We start from the raw sequence: 21,035 nt of genomic DNA on the forward strand, positions 1-21,035 counted from the left end.
TTTAATGAGTGTAGAATTTAAGACAGTAGTTACTTTCCTCAGGACTTTGAAAATACTCTTCCTTTTTTTCTTATTGACTTATATTGTTGCTAATAAATTAATCTTAGTCTGGTTGTTACTCTTCTTTATTTTTATTTATTTATTTATTTGTTACTCTTCTTTAGTTAATCAGTCTTTTCTGGTAGTTAGGATTATTATTATTTTTTGTTGTGTACTTTCACTATGCTGGTCTTTGAGTGGATTTATTTACATTTATTCTCAGGATGTGGTATACTTTTTCAGTTTAAGAACTCTTATTTGTCTTCAATTCTAGAAAATTATTGGGCATTATCTTTTAAAATTCTGTTCTTTGGTCTCTCAAGTTGCCATTATATACATATTGGATTGTCTCATGATGTCGTTCATGTCTCTTAATTTCGCTTTCATATTTTTTATTTCCTTGTCTTTTCTGCTGTTTTTTTGGAAGGGGGAGTTGGTGATTTTCCACTTACTTACCCCTTTTCATTTGGGTTCTACTCTGACGTTGAAACATTCATTGAGATTTTTTATTTCAATTGGTGTAGTTTCTTTTTTTTTTAAAATATTTTATTTATTTGACAAAGAGAGACACAGCGAGAGAGGGAACACAAGCAGGGGGAGTGGGAGAAGGAAAAGCAGGCTCCCCGCTGAGCAGAGAGCCTGATCAGGGGCTCGATCCCAGGACCCTGGGATCATGACCTGAGCCAAAGGCAGACGCTTAATGACTGAGCCACCCAGGCACCCTCAATTGGTGTATTTTCTTTTCTAGACTTTTGTTTTTCTTAAATATGCTCCTTTTTTGTTTTCAATATCTTATTGTTTTTCTTTGAACATCTAATTTTATTTAATTTTAATTGAAATTGTTTTTAAAATCACACAGTACAAACTCAAAAGGTATAAAAGATTATTCAGTGATGCGCCTGGCTGGCTTTAGTCAGTGGAGCATGCAACTCTTGGTCTTGGGGTCGTGAGTTCAAGCCCCACATTGGGTGAAAAATCACTTACCTTGTACTGCCCCCGAGTTTTCCTCCCTGGAGGCAACCAGTATTTACACTTTCTTATATATTCTTCCAGAGGTATTCTGTGCATGGATAAGTGAATATATATATGTCTGTATGTGTATGTTTGTGTAGGCCAGTGTGTGTGTGTGTGTTTACATATCAATTATCTATTGTTTATTTACTTACCTACTCCAAGATAGAAGACCACTAGAGTGTACGTTCTTTGAGGGCAGGGATTTTTTTTTTAGTAGGTTCAACACCCAGTGTGAGGCTTGAACTCAGAACCCTGAGATCAAGAGTCACATGCTCTGCTGACTGAGCCAGCCAGGTGTCCTGAGGACAGGGTTTTTCATCTCTTTTTATCTCTATGCACTGCTATATCCTTAGTGCCTAGAATTGGAACATACTACCCATTTTTCTACAAAGTTATCCTCCTTGGATCTTACTGATTTGTTGGACTCCTTTATTATTATTTTTTATTTTTTAAAAGATTATTTATTTATTTATTTGAGAGAGAGAGTGTGTGCGAGCAAGGGGAGGGGCAGAAGGAGAGGTAGAAGCAGGCTCCTTGCTGGGCAGGGAGACCTCATGTGGGACTCGATCCCAGGACCCTGGGATCATGACCTGAGCTGAAGGCAGACGCTTAACTGACTCAGCCACCCCAGGTGCTCTGTAGGACTCCTTTATATCAGTGCTGTGAATTATGTTTTCCAAGCTTACAGTTTTAAATTAGCTTATTTAATTTTTACAATGTAGAAATAGTCATTTTGTTTTTAACTGTCTTAATCTTTTCATTTTTATCTTTTATTATTCAGAAATTCTCTGTACTTCTATGTTGTAAATAAAGTTATTCTTTTCTAATCACTTTTATGATTTTACTACCTATATTTAAATATTTGATCCATTTGGAATTCATCATTCAGTTGTACCAGCAACATTTATTATATATTTAATATTTTTCTCATTAATTGGAAATGTCCTCTTTATTCTGTACTGAATTTTCCCAAGTATTTTGGTCTGTTTCTAAGCTTTAATCTGTTACCTTGATTTGTCTATTCATGTACCAGTACACACTGTTACAATAATTTAGTTATTGCAGCTTTATTTTAGTATCTAGTTAGTTTAGTTCTTCATCATTATTCTTTCTTTTAAGAATTGTTGTGGTGTTTCTTATCTTTTATGTGAGTTTTAGAATCAGTTTGCCTGTTTCCAAAAGCATACTATTGCCATTTTTATTGAGATTAGAGTGAATTTATAGATTTAGGGAGTTAATATCTTTATGGTATTGAATCTTTTTATGTAAGTACACGGCATACCTTTATGATCTGTTTAAGTATTTTGTGTTCCTTGGTAGACATTAAAATTTTTTAAAAATATATGTATCTTGAACGTTTCCTGCGATGTTTATTCTTAGTTTTTTCTCTTTTCTGTTGTAGTAAATTGGAACTCTCCTTCCATTGTATCTTCTGTTCGTTGTTTGCGTATGAGGACTACTAAGTTTTGCATATTGATTTTTTTGGTAACGATTTTATTTATTTATTAGAGAGAGAGAGTGCATGCATGAGAGAGAGAGTGAGAGAGAAAGCAGGGGCAGGGGGAGAGGGAGAAGCAGGCTCCCCCCTGAGCAGGGAGCCCGACGTGGGGCTTGATCCCAGGACTCTGGGATCATGACCCGAGCCAAAGGCAGATGCTTAACTGACTGAGCCACCCAGGCGCCCCTTGCATATGGATTTTTGATGCAGCTAACATACTGAATTTTTTTAATGTTTGTGTTAGATTTTCAGGTGATTTATTTTGGTTTTCCAGGCATATAATCTTATCAGCTGTGAATGATGGTACATTTATTTATTTTTTATTTTTATACCTCATCTTTATCTCAACCAACTGTAATGACTAATACTTACTAAAATATTAAGTAATAGTGATATTTGTCATCTTTGTCTTGTTCCTGACTTTAATGGGAATGCTTGTAATGTTTCCTGATTAATATGATTTGGAGGCTTAAATAAATATCTTCTTTCTAATGGATCTTTAAAATCTTAACAAAAAGGGGTGCCTGGGTGGCTCAGTTCGTTAAGCAACTGCCTTCAGCTCAGGTCATGATCCCAGAGTCCCAGGATCGAGTCCCACACTGGGCTCCCAGCTCAGCGGGGAGTCTGCTTCTCCCTCTGACCCTCTCCCCTCTCATGCTCTCTCTCACACTCTCTCTCTCAAATAAAATCTTAAAAAAAAAAACCTTAAAAAGTTTTCTATTTTCTTTTTTTTTTTTTAAGATTTTGTTTATTTATTTGAGAGAGAGAGAGAGAGAAGGAGAGCACAGAGGGAGAGCACAGAAGGAGAAGCAGACTCCCCGCTGAGCAGAGAGCCCAATATGGGGCTCCATTCCAGGAACCTGAGATCATGACCTGAACTGAAGGCAGACACTTAACCAACTGAGCTACCCAGGCGCCCCAAAATTTTCTATTTTCTTAAGAGTTATTTTATGAAGAACGGATGTTGAATTCTATCAAATGTCTTTTCAGAATCTATGATATGATGGTTAATTTTATGTGTCAACTTGCTGGGCCACCAAGTATCCAGATATTTGGTCAAACATTATTCTAGATATGTCTGTGAGGGTGTTTTTGGGTGAGATTAACATTTGAATTAGTAGACATGAGTAAAGCAGATTGCCCTCCCTAATGTGGGTGGCCCTCATCCAAGCATTTAAAGGTCTGAATAGAATAAAAAGTCTGGCCCTCCTATGATTAAGAGGGATCTCCTTCTTGCCTGACTGCTTGAGTTGCGACATGGTTCTTTTTCTGCTTTTGGACTGGAACCAAAATTTTCTTGAGCCTTGAGGCTGCCAGCTTTTGGACTGGAACTTACACCATTAGCTGTCCTGGATCTCAGGCCTTCGGACTTGGACTGGAACTACACCGTTGTATCTCCTGGGTCTCCAACTTGCTGACCGCAGATCTTGGGACTTCTCAGCCTCCATTATCATGTGAGCCAATTCCTTGTATAAATCTCTTTCTTTATATATCCTATTGGTTCTCTTTCTCTGGAGAACTCTAATACATATGGTAATAAAAGTATTTTTCTCTTTTGATCTCTTAGTAAAGTGAGTTATATTAGTAGGTGTTTTAATAGTGAGCTATCCTTGGTGTGCCTGGGTGGCTCAGTCGTTAAGCATCTGCCTTTGGCTCAGATTATGATCCCAGGGTCCTGGGATTGAGCCCCGCATCGGGCTCCCTGCTCCGCGAGAAGCCTGCTTCTCCCTCGCTTGCTCCCCCTGCTTAGTGTTCCCTCTCTCGCTGTGCCTCTCTCTGTCAAATAAATGAATAAAATCTTAAAAAAAAAAAGTAGTGAGCTATCCTTGCATTCCTGATATATTATTCTTTCACGTGCTGCCAACTTTTTTTTGCTGGGATATTTTTGCCTTGATATTTGTGAGAATGGACTGTGGTTTTCTCTTTCATGCTTTTGTTAGGTTTTGATAGCAATGTTATTCTTGCCTCAAAAAAATTATTTGGAAGTTTTTTTTTCCCTTGTGCTTTGGAACAGTTGAAATGGTATTGGAATTATTCCTTAAATATTTGATAGAATTCCCCTGTGAAGTGCTTGGTCAGGTACTTGATACTTTTCCTTTTCTTCTGAGGTAATTGGTCTATTTAGAATTTTGTTTCTTCTGTTTCAATTTTGGTAAATTATATTTTACTAGAAAATTATTATTTCTTATAGATTGTTAAATATACTGTCATAGAGATGAGTAAATTTTGACCATTTAATGTTTTTTGTTTGTTTAAGTCCCTTTCAGATTAGTTGCAATTCTTATAATGTGGACTCTACACTATTTGGTCTGCTGGTTCTTTTTCATGGATTTTCATTTCTCCTGTGATTTTTTCTTCTTCCTCTTCTAAGATTTTATTTGTTTATTTATTTGACAGAGAGAGAGATAGCGAGAGCAGGAACACAAGCAGGGGGAGTGGGAGAGGGAGAAGCAGACCACCTGCGGAGCAGGGAGCCCGATGCGGGGGCTCGATCCCAGGACCCTGGGACCATGACCTGAGCCAAAGGCAGATGCTTAACGACTGAGCCACCCAGGCGCCCCCTGTGATTTATTATTCTTTATTGAAAGTCTGTTTTCAGTGGGAGATGATTTTTCTTGGAGTTCTTGTGTTCTAGGTTATGAATGTGCTTAATACAGTGGTCTCATATTTGCCTCTCCTGGAGTCCTATAGGTTCTAGAGCTGTTGAACCTAAAGGCTTTATTTTAATTTCTTGGCCCACGTTTTCTGTATAGTGTGTATAGTACAAATCTCAAACCTGAACTTGATCTTCATAGTTGGCTTTTATTCCTCATTTAAGACAATAAGATCTAGCATTATCCCACTACAAATGCCTACTATGAATTGGGAGAAAGCTAATTTTATTTTGTGGTATTTTAGAAAGTAATTAGTTAATTTTATGGTGAGAACATTATCATTGGGAAAGAGAGAAACAGGTCTATTTACTTATTCCCACATGTAATAGTCTGATACAGGTTTTAATAAACTATAGCCTGCCACTTTTTTTTTAAATAAAGTTTTATTGTAATACATCCATACCCATTTGTCAATGTATGTTTTATGGTTGCCTTTGTGCTACAATGACAGAGTTGAATAGTTATAACAGAGACCATATGGCCCTTAAAGCCTAAGATATTTACTGTCTGACTCTTTATAGAAAAAGTTTGCCAACCACTGGTCTGATAACTATAGTGCAGCTAGGATATGGTTAGTTTTTATCTTTGATTACAAAGTACAGATGACTACAGAGTTTTAAAGGTCAGGTTAAATAAAAAGTGTATCACTAGCAATAAAAGGAAATATTTGACTTCTGGTGTGGGAGATACAACATTACACAGGTAACTTAAGGACTTTAAGTTGCCTTAGATAGCAAAAGAAAGACATTGATGGATGACTTCACATTGAGGAATGTGGATTTATGTGGCTTGTTTGTATTCCTTTAAAATAATTCAGTTTTAGAATTTAGGACCTTCTGGTCATTCATCCTTAAAAATAGATCTTAGTTATGTTACTTGTTCAGTTGATACTGTTATTCATTTAGTTCTGAAGCCTGGCTTTAGATAAGTAACAAAGACTATTGGGTTATATTTTATGAAGGATGAAAAAACCATGACTAGCAAAGTCCTCATGATCTTTATTGTATACTGTGTGGGTCAGTAGCCCCATGAATTACAATTAGAATAGTTTGTTATTTTCTTTACTAAGAATTATTTTTTAAAAATTATCTTGTCTTGGGGCACCTGGGTGGCTCAGTCGTTAAGCGTCTGCCTTCGGCTCAGGTCATGATCCCAGGGTCCTGGGATCAAGCCCCGCATCGGGCTCCCTGCTCGGCGGGAAGCCTGCTTCTCCCTCTCCCACTCCCCCTGCTTGTGTTCCCTCTCTCGCTGTCTCTCTCTCTGTCAAATAAATAAATAAAATCTTTAAAAAAATAAAAAATAAAAAAAATAAAAATTATCTTGTCTTGGGCGCCTGGGTGGCTCAGTTGGTTAAGCGACTGCCTTCGGCTCAGGTCATGATCCTGGAGTCCCGGGATCAAGTCCCACATCGGGCTCCCTGCTCAGCAGGGAGTCTGCTTCTCCCTCTGACCCTCCTCCCTCTCATGCTCTCTGTCTCTCATTCTCTCTCTCTCAAATAAATAAATAAAATCTTAAAAAAAAAAATTATCTTGTCTTAAGCAATCTTATTTAGTTGTATAGCTATAAAAATATCTGTTTGAGCAGTTGGTTTGGAAGGAACTTGGGCTCCTTTAGATTGTGACTGTCAGAGGTATAGCACATTTCTTAAATTAACCAACCTGATTATTTCATTGGTTAAATTTGGGCTGTCTTTATGAATTGTAAATCTCTTAGGACCTCAAAAAAATGTTAACTGTTATTGGGTAACATGTATTTTAGGTTATAAATAATGTGTCATTGTTCTACGGATTACCATGATAGAATTAGAAGGTTTTGAACATAAAGCTCCCTTTCAATATCTATATAATTACTGATTATGAGGAGAGAATAGAGAGAGAGAGAGAAGCTGCTACTTTCTGTATTCTGGGAAATGTATGTGTAGAAGAAAATCTAAATTCATTAGAAGTGAAGCTTAGTTGTTTTTTTTTTTCTCTTTCTCGTACTATATGTTTGAGAATATATATAAATACTTTAAAAATGCACATAAAAGATTTGTTTTATAATAATTCCAGAAATGGATTTATTCAAACCCAAAAAAACAAAGAAGTCTTCTCTTTTAGGTGTATCAGCTTCTGTATTTCACAAAAATATGTTTGTTTTTAAGGCTAATGATGGTTTAGCTAATTTGCTGTTAGGAAATAATTAAGGCAGATGGACTAAGGCAGTGGTTCTCAACTGGGGGCAGTTTTACCCCTAAAGTGATATTTGACAGTGTTATTTTTGGTTGTCACAATTAGGCAGGGGGTGTTACTGGTATCTAGTGGGTAGGGCCCAGGGATGTCACAAAATATTCTGTAATGCACAGGACAGTACTCTGCAACAAAGAATTATCTGGTTTTAAATGTCAGGAGTGCTGAGGTTATAAATCCCTGGCCTAAAAGTATTAGAGAAGATGAAAACATTTTATAACCTCTATTACTGAATTCAGTGAAAATATACTTTTAGAAACAAAATAAATAGGTTGGATTTGCATTTATAATCATTTGTGAGCTTCAAATATTTACCTTTGATTATTAAGCTTTACTTTTTCACTTAAAAAAAAAAATCCATGAAATAGAGATTAGGGTAATTTCATTGTTTTTAGGAAAGTGACTTTTTGGATGTTACTGAACTCTATTTAGGGAAGGACTGAAGCATGTGTAAGTGGAGGTGACATTAGTGTTTGCGTGTACATTTGTAAAGTAAGTGAGAAAAATGTAAAACCAAATGGCACGGTGGTCCCAGTCTCTCGTCCTCTGGTAAGTGGAAAATATGTCCAGCTCCATTGTAGCAGTGATTGACAACCTGTTTAATGTTTCCAATTAAGAAGTGCTTCTGTTGAGATACAGTAGAAGGTTCTTATTTTCTTTTTATACTGTTCTTGTTTTGTTTGGGAGTATGATTGGAAGGAGACTTTTTTTTTTTTTTAAGATTTTATTTATCTATTTGAGAGAGAGAGAAGGGGCAGGGGAGGTGCAGAGGGAGAAGCAGACTCCCTCTGAGCAGGGAGCCTGGCGTGGGACTGGATCCCAGGATCCCGGGATCATGACCTGAACCGAAGGCAGCCTCTTAACGGACTGAGCTACCCAGGTGCCCCAGAAGGAGACTTTCTAGGAAGATTATTGTTCCAGTGTCTTGAGATAACTTACCTTTTATTACCCCATGACATAACTCTGTATTTTAGCATGTATTGTGAAAACTGTAAAACCTGGAATCCCATTCCAGGACAAAGTATCAATGTCACTTTTTTTTTTTTTCTTTTTAACAGTAGCTTTACTGAGAAATAATTCACATACTATAAAATTCTCCTTTTAAAAATATACCATTCAGGGATGCCTAGGTGGCTTATTTGTTGGGCATCTGCCTTTGGCTTGGGTAATGATACCAGGGTCCTGGGATGGAGCCCTGCGTCGGGCTTCCTGCTCGGGGGGGAGCCTGCTTCTCCCTCTCCCACTCCCCCTGCTTGTGTTCCCTGTCTGGCTGTCTCTCTCTCTCTGTCAAATAAATAAATAAAATTTTAGGGGCACCTGGGTGGCTCATTTGTTGGGCATCTGCCTTTGGGTTGGGTAATGATCCCAGGGTCCTGGGATGGAGCCCTGCGTCGGGCTCCCTGCTCGGTGGGGAGCCTGCTTCTCCCTCTCCCACTCCCCCGCTTGTGTTCCCTCTTTCGCTGTGTCTCTCTCTGTCAAATAAATAAATAAAATCTTAAAAAAAAAAAAATCTTTAAAAAATATATACAATTCAGTGTTTTTTAGTATATTTACAAGGTTGTGCAGCCATCACCACTAATTTAAAAAATTTTTTATCATCCTAAAAAGAAAACCTGTACTCATTATTAGTCACTCCCCATCCCCCAGTTCCTGGCAACCACTATTGTACTTTCTGTCTCTATGGATTTGCCTATTCTGGATATTTCATATAAATAGAATCATACAATATGTAGCCTTTATGACTGATTTCTTTTACTTAGCTTAATCTTTTCATCATTGATCCATGTTATAGTGTGTATCAGCACTTTATTCCTTTTTATGGCCCAGTAATATTCCACAGTATGGATAATACCACATTTGTCTTATATCCTGTAACCTTGCTGAACTCTCTTATTATTTCTTTTTAAAGATTTATTTATTTGTCAGAGAGAGAGAGGGACGGAGGGAGAGAGAGAGAGAGTTCGAACAGGGGGAGTGGCAGGCAGAGGGAGAAGCAGGCTCCCCGCTGAGCAAGGAGCTGGATGTGGGACTCGATCCCAGAACCTTGGGATCATGACCTGAGCCAAAGGCAGACACTTAACTGACTGAGCCACCCAGGCATCCCTCTCTTATTTTTTTTAAGATTTTATTTATGAGAGAGAGAGAACGTGTGCACAGAGGAAGAGGGAGAGCAGACCCCACTAAGCAGGGAGCCCCATACCAGGCTCCCTGCTCAGAGGGAGTCTGCTTCTCCCTCTGCGCCTCCCCTGCCCCTTCTCTCTCTCTCAAATAGATAAATAAGATCTTTTTTTTTTTTTTTTTTTTTAAGATTTTATTTATTTGACAGAGAGAGAGACAGCCAGAGAGAGAACACAAGCAGGGAGAGCAGGAGAGGGAGAAGCAGGCTTCCTGCAGAGCAGGAAGCCGGACGCGGGGCTCGATCCCAGGAGCACGGGATCATGACCTGAGCCGAAGGCAGATGCTTAACCATCTGAGCCACCCAGGCACCCCTGATAAATAAGGTCTTAAAAAAAAAAAAAAAGTCTCCTTCCAAACATACTCCCAAACAAAACAAGGACAGTATAAAAAGAAAATAAGAGGGCGCCTGGGTGGCTCAGTTGGTTAAGCGACTGCCTTCGGCTCAGGTCATGATCCTGGAGTCCCTGGATCGAGTCCCGCATCGGGCTCCCTGCTCGGCAGGGAGCCTGCTTCTCCCCCTGACCCTCCCCCCCCTCATGTGCTCTCTCTCTCTCATTCTCTCTGTCTCAAATAAATAAATAAAATCTTTAAAAAAAAAAATATATATATATATATAAAAAGAAAATAAGAACCTTCTACTGTATCTCAACAGAAGCACTTCTTTTTTTTTTTTTAAGATTTTATTTATTTATTTGACAGAGACAGAGATAGCAAGAGCAGGAACACAAGCAGGGGGAGTGGGAGAGGGAGAAGCAGGCTTCCCGCTGAGCAGGGAGCCCGATGCGGGGCTCAATCCCAGAACCCTGGGATCATGACCTGAGCTGAAGGCAGATGCTTAACGACTGAGCCACCCAGGCGCCCCTCAACAGAAGCACTTCTTAATTGGAAACATTAAGCAGTTGTTAATCACTGCTACAATGGAGCTGGACATATTTTCCACTTATCAGAGGATGAGAGACTGGGACCACCGTGCCATTTGGTTTTACATTTTTTGATCTCAGCACCCTGGTATCTCTTTGTCAAAAAATAAAGGACCCTGGGATCATGACCTGAGCTGAATGCAGATGCTTAACCAACTGAGCCACCCAGGTGCCCCTATTTTTTAGAATTTTAGAATTTTCTGTATATAACATCATGTCACCTACTCAACATAAATCTTGAGTATATAAGATTTACCCATACCTGGGCCCTTGCAGTCTGAGTTACATACCCATTGTCTTCACAGAAACCTCTGTTACGTTTATCATGTTCTGTTGAAATTATCTGTTTCAAGTGTCTGGCATCCTATGTAACTTTAAGCTCCATGAGGACAGGGACCATGTCTTACTTACTTTTGTTTCTCTAGGATATAGCACTGTGCCCGCATAGAGTAGGCATCCATCCATCCATTTACTATATTGTAGTTCTTTTATATGCTAGGCAGTGTCCTAAGTGCTGAGATACAGTAATGATTAAGACTTGTTATTCTTGCCCTTGTGGAGTTTATAATCTAATGGTAAATATTTATGTTAAGTAATTATAAGGGTAATTGCAACACAAAGGGGAGCATAGCATATTAGTTACCTATTACTGCATAGCAATATTACCATGAATGCAGTAGTTTAAAAGAACACATATTTATTATATCTGTTCCTGTGGTTCAGGAGTCCAGGCATGACTTAGCTTAGTCTGCTGCTTCATGTTCTTACAAAGCTGCAATCAAGGCGTCAGCTTGGGCGGGGTGTCTGGCTGGCTCTTGATCTAAGGGTTGTGAGTTCAAGCCCCATATTGGATGTAGAGATTACTTAAATAAATAAAAGGAAACTTAAAAAAATATAAAGGTGTCATCATCTGGGGCTGGCATCTTATCTGAGGTTCAAGTGGGGAAGGATCTGCTATGTGACTGATGGCAGCATTCAAATCCTTGCAGTCTGTTGAATTGAGGGCTTCAGCTTGATATGCTTCATATGGCAGCTTGATTCTTCGAAGCTAGCAAGTGAGTCTCCTAGTGAGATGAGTTACAGTCTTTTTTTTTTTTTTTTGAGAGAGAGAGCGTGCATGCCTGTGGGGGGGGAGGGGCAAAGGGAGAGAGAATTTTTAGAAAGATTTTTATTTATTTATTTTAGGTGGGGAGGGGCAAAGGGGGAGGTAGAGAAAATCTCTAGCAGACTCCATACTGAGCGCCAAGTGGACATGGGACTCGAGCTCATAACCCAGACACCATGACCTGAGCTGAAATCAAGAGTCCAACACTTAACCGACCTGCCACCCAGATGTCCCTATGAGATTTCATTTTCGATGATTTCATTTTCATTTTCATTTCAATTTCATTTCAGATGCCTTCTTTTCTTATCATTATCATTATTTTTGATAGCATGATTGTCTGTTCCCTCCTTTGTGTGTCCTGTGTACCCTGTACAGACTTTTATCAGAGCAGCGATACATTTGATGGCATTTTTTTTTTTTTTTACATGTTTGCCTTTCTCTGTTAGATCAAACCTCCCTGTGTTTTTCATCTTTGTGTCTTTAATACTTAGCACAGACTCGCCATGTAGAGGGTACTCACTAAATATTTGTTACATGAGGAAAAAAACTCACATATTTGTTATAAGAAACTATAGAATTTGCTAATCAATATGTTGTACACCTGAAACTTATGTAACATTGTATGTCAATTATATTTCAGTATAAAAAAAAGAGAATGCATTGAGAGGCAACTTTTTTTTTTTTTTTGAGAGAGAGCGAGAGAGAGATCATGAGCAGGGGGGAGGAGTAGAGGGAGAGGCAGACTCCCTGCTGAGCAGGGAGCCCGATGCGGGACTCGATCCCAGGATCCTGGGATCATGACCTGAGCCGAAGGCAGACACTTAATGACGAGCCACCCAGGCGCCCAACATTGAGAGGCAACTTAAGAGAGAGAGAGACTCTGGAGCTAAACTGCCTCTATATGAATTTTGGCTCTACCACTTACAAGCTTTCTGACCTTGGGCAAGTTACTTGACTTCTTTTTTTTTTTTTTTTTAAGATTTTATTTATTTATTTGACAGAGAGAGACACAGCAAGAGAGGGAACACAAGCAGGGGGGGTGGGAGAGGGAGAAGCAGGCTTCCCGCCGAGCAGGGAGCCCGATGTGGGGCTCGATCCCAGGACCCTGGGATCATGACCTGAGCCGAAGGCAGATGCTTAACGACTGAGCCAGCCAGGCGCCCCAGGGCTAGTTATTATTATTTCTGTTACATATGCAGTTAAGATTTTGAGTTCTTTGTGCTAAGTACTGTGTTAAGAACTTGTATACATTATCTTTTTAAATTACCACAACAATCTTACAAGTGGTATACTTCCATTCTATAAATGAGGAAATTGCTTCTGCCGTGGGAGCCATTAAGAAGCAGCAGCTGTGGCTCAGTGATCCTATGAACTTGGGCCTCAGCAAGGGCCGCAGGGTGACTAAGAACATGAGCAAGCCGAGGCACAGCTGCCACTGCGGACACCTCCCCAAGCACACCAGGTTTGTGTGGGACATGATCCGAGAGGTGTGTGGCTTCACCCCACACAAGCATCGTGGCATGGAGTTTCTCAAGGTCTGCAAGGACAAGCATGCCCTCAAGTTCATCAAGAAAAGGGTGGGGACACACATCAGTGCCAAGAGGAAGAGAGGGGAGCTGAGCAACCTCCTGGGAGCCGTGAGGAAAGTGGCAGCCAAGAAAGATTGAACCCCTCCCCTAGAGGGTTAATAGAGCTTTTTGGAACTTGAAAAAGAAAGGAAGGAAGGAAGGAAGAAGAAAGAAGAAAGAAAGAAAGAAAGAAGGAGGGAGAGAGGAAGGGGAGAAGAAAGAAAGAAAGAAAGAAAGAAAGAGAAAGAAAAGAAAGAAACTGAGGTCCAGAAATACTTAGTGTCTTGCCAGTAGGTAAATGGTACAGCTAGGATTTGAATTCCTAGCTGTGTAATTGATGAATAGAATATTATACCTACTTTTGATCCAGTATATAAGAAAAAATTTTAAAGATTATTATTTTTTAAGATTTTATTCTTTATTTTGGGGGGGGAGGGGCAGAGGAGAGGGAGAGAATCTCAAGCAGACTCCATTGAGCGCAGAGCCCACAGAGGACTCAGGTCCCACCATCCTGAGATCATGACCCCAGCCAAAATCAAGAGTGGGACACTCAGCTGACTGAGCCACCCCCGCGCCTGAAAGATTATTTTTATTATTTTTACATATTTATACTAATTTATACTGTATTTCTAGAATATGATTATGTATGTGTGTATGTATACACACACACACTGCATATACACACATACACACACACTGTCTTATAGAGTTCAACCTGATTCAGTTTGTGTGGTAAGTATACAACTAGCTATATAAGAGGCTTAAGTTCCTACTTTCCCCCCGGTATATATTTCCTAAATTGACAGCACTGTGGAAATGCTAAGCTATAAGAAACAGTAAACTTATAAACTAAAAGAGCCAGCTATCTGCCATCTGCTTGGGTACTGAAAAATTGATTTATTCACATTCATGGTTACACATTTATTATTTAGTGCACATGGAGTTGTCATGCAAACTCTGTATCTGTAGCAGTATTAACAGATGTGTTATAAAGAAAGTAAGGGGTAACTGTAGGAAACAAACTGAGGGTTACTGGAGGGGAGGTGGGTGGAGGGATGGGGTAACTGGGTAATGGGTATTAAGGAGGGCTCTTGATGTAAAGAGCACTGGGTGTTACGTGCAACTGATGAATCTTAAACTCTACCTCTGAAACTAATAATACACTATATGTTAGTTAATTGATTTTTTAAAAAGATTTTATCTATTTATTAGAAGAGAGAGAGAGTGCGCATGAACGGAGGGAGGGGCAGAGGGAAAGGGAGAAGCAGACGCCCCACTGAGCAGGGAGCCCGATGGGGGGCTTGATCCCAGGACCCCGGGATCATGACCCGAGCCGAAGGCAGATGCTTAACTGACTGAGCCACCAGGTGCCCCTAGTTAATTGATTTTAAATAATAATAAAAAAAGTAAAGGGAACATTTTAGTATGTGAATGTTATTTTGTTGTAATATGTTTTATTTTTGTGCTTGGGAAGGTAAAGATTTCATGTTCTCTGGTAGTTTTGTCTGCTTTATCTGAGAAATCAGATATCGGGTCTTAAAATGCTGGTGTTGCTTCAGCGGTCTTATTGCCCTAACTGCCTATAATTTTTTAGCTTCTCAGACTACAACTTGTGACATTTGCAAGACAGTGAATAATTTTTCCTTTTTTTTAAAAGATATTATTTATTTATTTGCCAGAGAGAGAGAGAGCAAGGGAGCACAAGCAGGGGGAGCTGCAGGCAGAGGGAGAGGGAGAAGCAGACTCCCCACTGAGCAAGGAGCCTGATGCAGGCTCGATCCCAGGACCGTGGAATCATGACCTGAGCCAAAGGCAGACGCTTAACCGGCTGAGCGACCCAGGCGTCCCTCTTTTAAATGCGATCATTGTCGCAGCCTGAATCTACAAATATTCCAGGATATTTTTCAAATTCTCTATTTTTTATTTCATGGTTGTGTTTGTGCTTTTCTATCTGCCTCTCTGCGACCTCACTATAAAAAGTGTTTTCGTTGGGGGGCGCCTGGGTGGCTCAGTCATTAAGCATCTGCCTTCGGCTCAGGTCATGATCCCAGGGTCCTGGGTTCGAGCCCCGCATCGGGCTCCCTGCTCGGCGGGGAGCCTGCTTCTCCCTCTCCCACTGCCCCTGCTTGTGTTCCCTCTCTCGCTGTCTCTCTCTCTCTCTCTGTCAAATAAATAAATAAAATCTTTAAAAAAGTGTTTTTGTCGGGCGCCAGGGTGGCTCAGATGGTTAGCGTCTGCCTTCAGCTCGGGTCATGATCCCAGGGTCCTGGGATCGAGTCCCACATTGGGCTCCCTGCTCCTTGGGAGCCTGCTTCTCCCTCTGCTTCTCTCTCTCTCTGTCTCTCATGAATAAATAAATAAAATCTTAAAAAAAAAAAAAGTGTTTTTGTCAACACTGCATATGATCCTGTTCTAACAAGATGTAATGACTGTATGTTTTAATAGTCACTGTGTCAGAGAAGAGTTAGATCTATAGTCTTGGAGGTATATAAGGCAGCTTTTGCAAGATGACTAAGAGCAAGACAGGATGATGTGAGGTAGTACATGTTTCACCTGAGAGTGAAGGTTAGGAGAAAGCCCATTAGTCCTTTCTGAAGTACCAGTTTTTAGTGTTATTTCTGACTGAGATGTCAGTTTATACCAAGGCTGTTTGGAGAAACAAAGTAATGAGTTCTGGGAGTGATCTGAACTACCCCCAACTCTAAAACATCAATGAGCAAGATGTGTGTATATGAGTGTGTGTGTGTGTCTGGCTGTCCATGTTTGTCCCCTCATGTCAGACCAGCCATTTCAGAATTAAATTGCTCCACAGAGTCAGAGAATTAAGGGAACCTTCAATATCAAGAATGAGATTGGAGTGGGGCGCCTGGGTGGCTCAGTCGGTTAGGTATCTGCCTTCGGCTCAGGTCATAATCCCGGGGTCCTGGGATTGAGTCCTGCATCAGGCTCCCTGCTCAGTGGGGAGTCTGCGTTTCCCCCTGCACCTCCCCCTGCTCATGCTCTCTCTTTCTCTCAAAAATAATTAAATAAATAAATCTTAAAAAAAAAAAGAATAAATTGGGGTGCCTGGGTGGTTCAGTTGGTTAAGTGTCTGACTCTTGATTTCAGCTCAGGTCTTGATCTCAGGGTCATGAGTTCAAGCCCCATGTTGGGCTCCTAAAAAAATGAGATCAAGGAAGATCAAATATAGAGAAAACCCTTCATTGTACAGCATTACTCTGGCATGAAAGCAGTGTTATATAGGAATTGAGCACATTTTTATCCCTCAAAATGTTTTCAGTGTCAGAAATAATCAAGGAAAATAGTATGGATAGAGACACTAAAGCAGCAAGGCTTGAACCTTAAGTACCTTTATTTGTGGAGGGTGTGAAGAAGGAAAAGAGACAAGTAGCAGTCAGAGATAGGTTCCTAAAGATCAGGGAACGTGCCAGATCTACCAAACACAAATTCCAAGGGGTGGACACCATATTACAGAGATTTACAAAAGAGAGTATAAAGAAGAAAACAAACTTCCCTCCCCATCCTTCACCACCCTTTTTCTTTTTTTTTTTAAAGATTTTCTTTATTTATTTGACAGAGACACAGCGAGAGAGGGAACACAAGCAGGGGGAGTGGGAGAGGGAGAAGCAGGCTTCCTGCTGAGCAGGGAGCCCGATGTGGGGCTCGATCCCAGGACCCTGGGACTATGACTGGAGCCAAAGGCAGATGCTTAACGACTGAGCCACCCAGGCACCTCTCCTTCACCACCCTTTTTAAAGGAGTTTAGCATTGAAAAGTATGAGAGAAAGAGGATGATAGCAGTCCAGTGCTGCTTTGGGGTTTGCACCTTGATAATGGTCTCTGTTGCATATCCTTATTGTCTGTCAAAACTACTTCTTGCTAAATTTCCTATTCTTTCCTTGTTGCATTTATCTGGTTCTGCAACCTCTTTGAGGTACAGGGGATTTCCGAGAGGGAGCTCTTCTGGGGAGGTTCAGTATTTGGTGTGTGTCTGTGTGTGGGGAAATGATGTGTTTTAAAGGAGACACTGTATTTCTATCATATGTATACTGAAGGTTCACACACAGCAGTGTATGACTGTAGCCTTTGGCCATCTTCAGTACATTTAATATTTCCTCTAGAGTTTGTGTGGAAAGTTGGGCTAATTAGTAAAGAATTTTGTAGATGTCTCAGTGGGTTGAGCTCAGCACTAGGTGACATCAAGTGACAATTTATCAGGTAGCATATTTTACTGTGTTCATATTGCTGTGCAGAAATACCTGCTAAGATCCTTCACCTCAATTGATAATTCAGCTGGGAAAACAAAAACTAGAAGCACACAAGTTTCATGTATAACTTCCATTCATTCAGTGCATAGAAGTATTTCTGTAAACATACGATATTATGTGAAGGCATGTGAAAGATACACAAAAAGTTGATTCTAGAGTGTATCATTTTTTAGCAAGGAGAGTGAGGGGAGGTTGCTTTCCTTTTGTGATCTCATAGCACTCTGTTGATACTTCTAGCATGTGATAAACATTGTAATTATTTGCTATCTTTTTTTAAAAAAGATTTTATTTATTTATTTATTTATTTATTTATTTATTTATTTATTTGACAGAGAGAGACGGCGAGAGAGGGAACACAAGCAGGGGGAGTGGGAGAGGGAGAAGCAGGCTTCCCGCTAAGCAGGGAGCCCGATGCGGGGCTCGATCCCAGGACCCCAGGATCATGACCTGAGCCGAAGGCAGACGCTTAATGACTGAGCACCCAGGCGCCCTAATTATTTGCTATTTTATTCATTAATTTACTCAGCAGATACTTAGTTAATGCTCATTAGGTGTAGGACATTGAGCTAGGTGCTAGGGACAGAGGAATAAAATCCTGCCCTAAAAGAGCTCTTTGCTTAGGGTAGAAGACAGGAAATATATTTAAAACACAGTATTTGCTAAAATGAGCTTTAGCAAGAGCCTGAAATTGCTTAATACATATTTGCTAATCGTGTGAAAGTATGCATAGGGTACTAAGGAATATAATACTGGGCACCAGTATAAACGTTGTTTGAAGGGTTAGAGGCTTCCTAGAGAAGGTCACCCTTGAGTTTTCCTGAAGAAGAAAATAGAGCTTGTCTGTGCACAAGTAAGGGAAAGGACATTTCAAGCAGTAGGAAAAGCATGTGTAGAGGCACAGAGGAATATACTAGGAATGGTGAGAAATTTGGTTTGGTTCAAGTCTGGTGGATGCATGTAAAGGAATGGCAAGACTCTTATAAGTCTAGAGGGAGAGGCAGGGTCCAAAAAATAAAAGATTTTTTTCTTGATCCAGAGCCATGTGTCTTTATTAGTTTTTTCTATTCCCAAATCAGCTTTTGGTTTGTTGAAACTCTCAGTTGTTTGTTTTCTATTTCGTTAATTTTTGCTTTTTATCTTTATTATTATACTTTCTTTATTCGGGCATTTTTAGTTGAACTCTAACTCATTTATTTTGAATCTTTTGCAAATCAGTTAGGATTGTCTTTGGCAGTATGTTTCAGAAACCTGAACATAGTGGCTTATTCAAATAAGGGACTAATTTTTCTCAAGAAATCTTGAGAAATGCCTATGTTGTGCAGCTGCTTAAGAAAGTCATCAACAAACCAGGCTCCTTCTAGCTTCCTCTGTCTTTAGTGTGGGACTTGCCTTTTGGTTACAAAGTAACTGCTCCAGATATAAGCACTGCATCTTTGCTCCAGGCTATAAAAGGGATAAAGGACAATTTCATCAGGAAAACAGTAGCATTTCCAGAATCCCTACCTAGCAATTCCCATTTACATCTCCTTACTTAGTAGTAATGTTACCTGGCTTCGCTAGCTGTAAGGAAGACTGCCAGATTGAATGTTTTCATTAACTAAGCACATTGCCACCTATTTGGGGTCCTGCTAGTCAAGAAAAGGGGAAAAAATAGATGTTGAGTAAACATTATTGTCTGCTATGCTTATTTTTAATTATCTTTTTATTGTTGACTTATAATTTTATTTCATAGTGGTCTGGGAATGTGGTTTTGGAAACACATTCTTTTAAGTTTTTTTTATTTTATTTTATTTTTTATTTTTATTTTTTTTTAAAGATTTTATTTATTTATTTGACAGAGAGAGACACAGCGAGAGAGGGAACACAAGCAAGGGGGAGTGGGAGAGGGAGAAGCAGGCTTCCCGCGGAGCAGAGAGCCCGATATGGGACTCGATCCCAGGACCCTGGGACCATGACCTGAGCCGAAGGCAGTTGCTTAACAACTGAGCCACCCAGGCGCCCTCTTTTAAGTTTTTTTTTAAAAAAATGTATTTATTTATTTAGAGAGCACGAGCGGGAGGGGCAGAGGGAGAGGGAGAGAGAAACCCAAGCGACTCTGCACAATGCACTGAGCCTGATGTGGGGCTCGATCCCATGACCCCGAGATCAGACTTGAGCCAAAACCAAGAGCTGGACATTCAACTAGCTGAGTCACTCAGGTGCCCCGGAACTACATTCTTTGAAATTTTTTGAGAATTCCTTTATGATGTAGTATCCATGCATTTTGGTAAATGTTTTCATATAGACTTGGAAAAAAATAAAGCCTACCTTTATTGGAACAAGATTAGATCAAGCATGTCAATTTTGTTATTAAAACGTACCATATCCATACTCCTTTCTTATCTTCTAGAACTTACAGTTTCTGAGAAGTATGTTAAAATATCCCATGAAGATTGTGGATTTGTCAAATTTGCCTTGTATTTTGTCAGTTTTTGTTTTAGACATTACAGTTCAGTGTTGTTAGATACATACAAGATCATGATTATTATTTCTTGGCAGAATAATTGTTAGGTTGTGTGCATGCAATGCTTTTTTTTTTCCTTAGATTAGTTGTTCTCAAGCCTTTCAGGCCCAATGTTTGCATTATTTGGGTTCAAATTCTGGCTCTGTCATTTACTAGATGTATGATCTTGAGAAAGTCCTTTAATCTCTCTGTGCCCAGTTTCCATAGCTGTAAAATGGGGGACATTAATAATACCTACCTCCCAGGATTATTTTGAGGATTAAATGAATACATATATATAGTATATTATAAATATATATGTAATATATATATAAAGCATAGCACAACCTAATATGTAGTACGTGATATGAATAATAGCTATGTTATTGCTATTATAACAGTTTTTTATTATAACAAATTTTTTAATGAACTTCCCTGAAATGAAATTGATAGGTGATTGGGGTACCTGGTTAAGTGTCTGCCTTCAGCTCAGGTCATGATCCCAGGGTCCTGGAATGGAGCCCCATGTCGGGTTCTCTGCTCAGCAGGAAGTCTGCTTCTCCCTCTCACTCTCCCTCTGTGCCCTCTCTCTCTCAAATAAATAAATAAAATCTTTAAAAAAAAGAAATTGATAGGTGATTAGGTTACTGTAGTTCAAAATTATAAAGCATCAACATGATATCCTAACTCTATGATAAACAAAAAGTAAAAGAAAATTAGGTAGTAAAAATATAGATTTCAATATACAAAATTACTGTAGAAAACTTAATGAGGTAGTCAGATGCTTTTACCCTCTTATAAATGACTAGTTTTAAGAGAAGACAATCAAAAGCCACTCCATGCAAGAAGAAAAATTGAAGAGCAGAGATGCTGGTGGATATTAGAATAAAAGTATAATAACAGACCCCCCCCAAAAAAGAAACAACACACCAGACTTACTTGTATGTGATAAGGGGAAGAGGGATGTAACCTCAAGTGAAATAGAGATAGATTGCCAAGACAAATTACAGATTGATGAAGGAGAGGGAGGGAGAGAATCTTAAGCAGGCTCCACACCCAGTGTGGAGCCTGATGTGGGGAT

The 21,035-nt window shown here is 39.6% G+C and overlaps 2 protein-coding genes across 3 annotated transcripts in view; both read left to right on the forward strand.

Moving 5' to 3' along the window:
• TESK2 (testis associated actin remodelling kinase 2) overlaps window positions 1-21,035 on the forward strand; it is a 147,783-nt gene that overhangs the window by 40,611 nt on the left and 86,137 nt on the right. The gene's annotated exons all lie outside the window — the stretch shown is intronic.
• LOC116641412 (60S ribosomal protein L36-like) lies at window positions 12,902-13,313 on the forward strand (the record flags this gene model as incomplete). Its single annotated transcript, XM_032419117.1, has 1 exon — window positions 12,902-13,313. A coding segment is annotated over one exon (402 nt), but the record flags the coding sequence as incomplete, so codon positions are not given.

Source organism: Phoca vitulina, unplaced genomic scaffold, assembly GCF_004348235.1.
Source record: "Phoca vitulina isolate PV1807 unplaced genomic scaffold, GSC_HSeal_1.0 scaffold2, whole genome shotgun sequence".
Classification (NCBI taxonomy): Eukaryota; Metazoa; Chordata; class Mammalia; order Carnivora; family Phocidae; genus Phoca; species Phoca vitulina.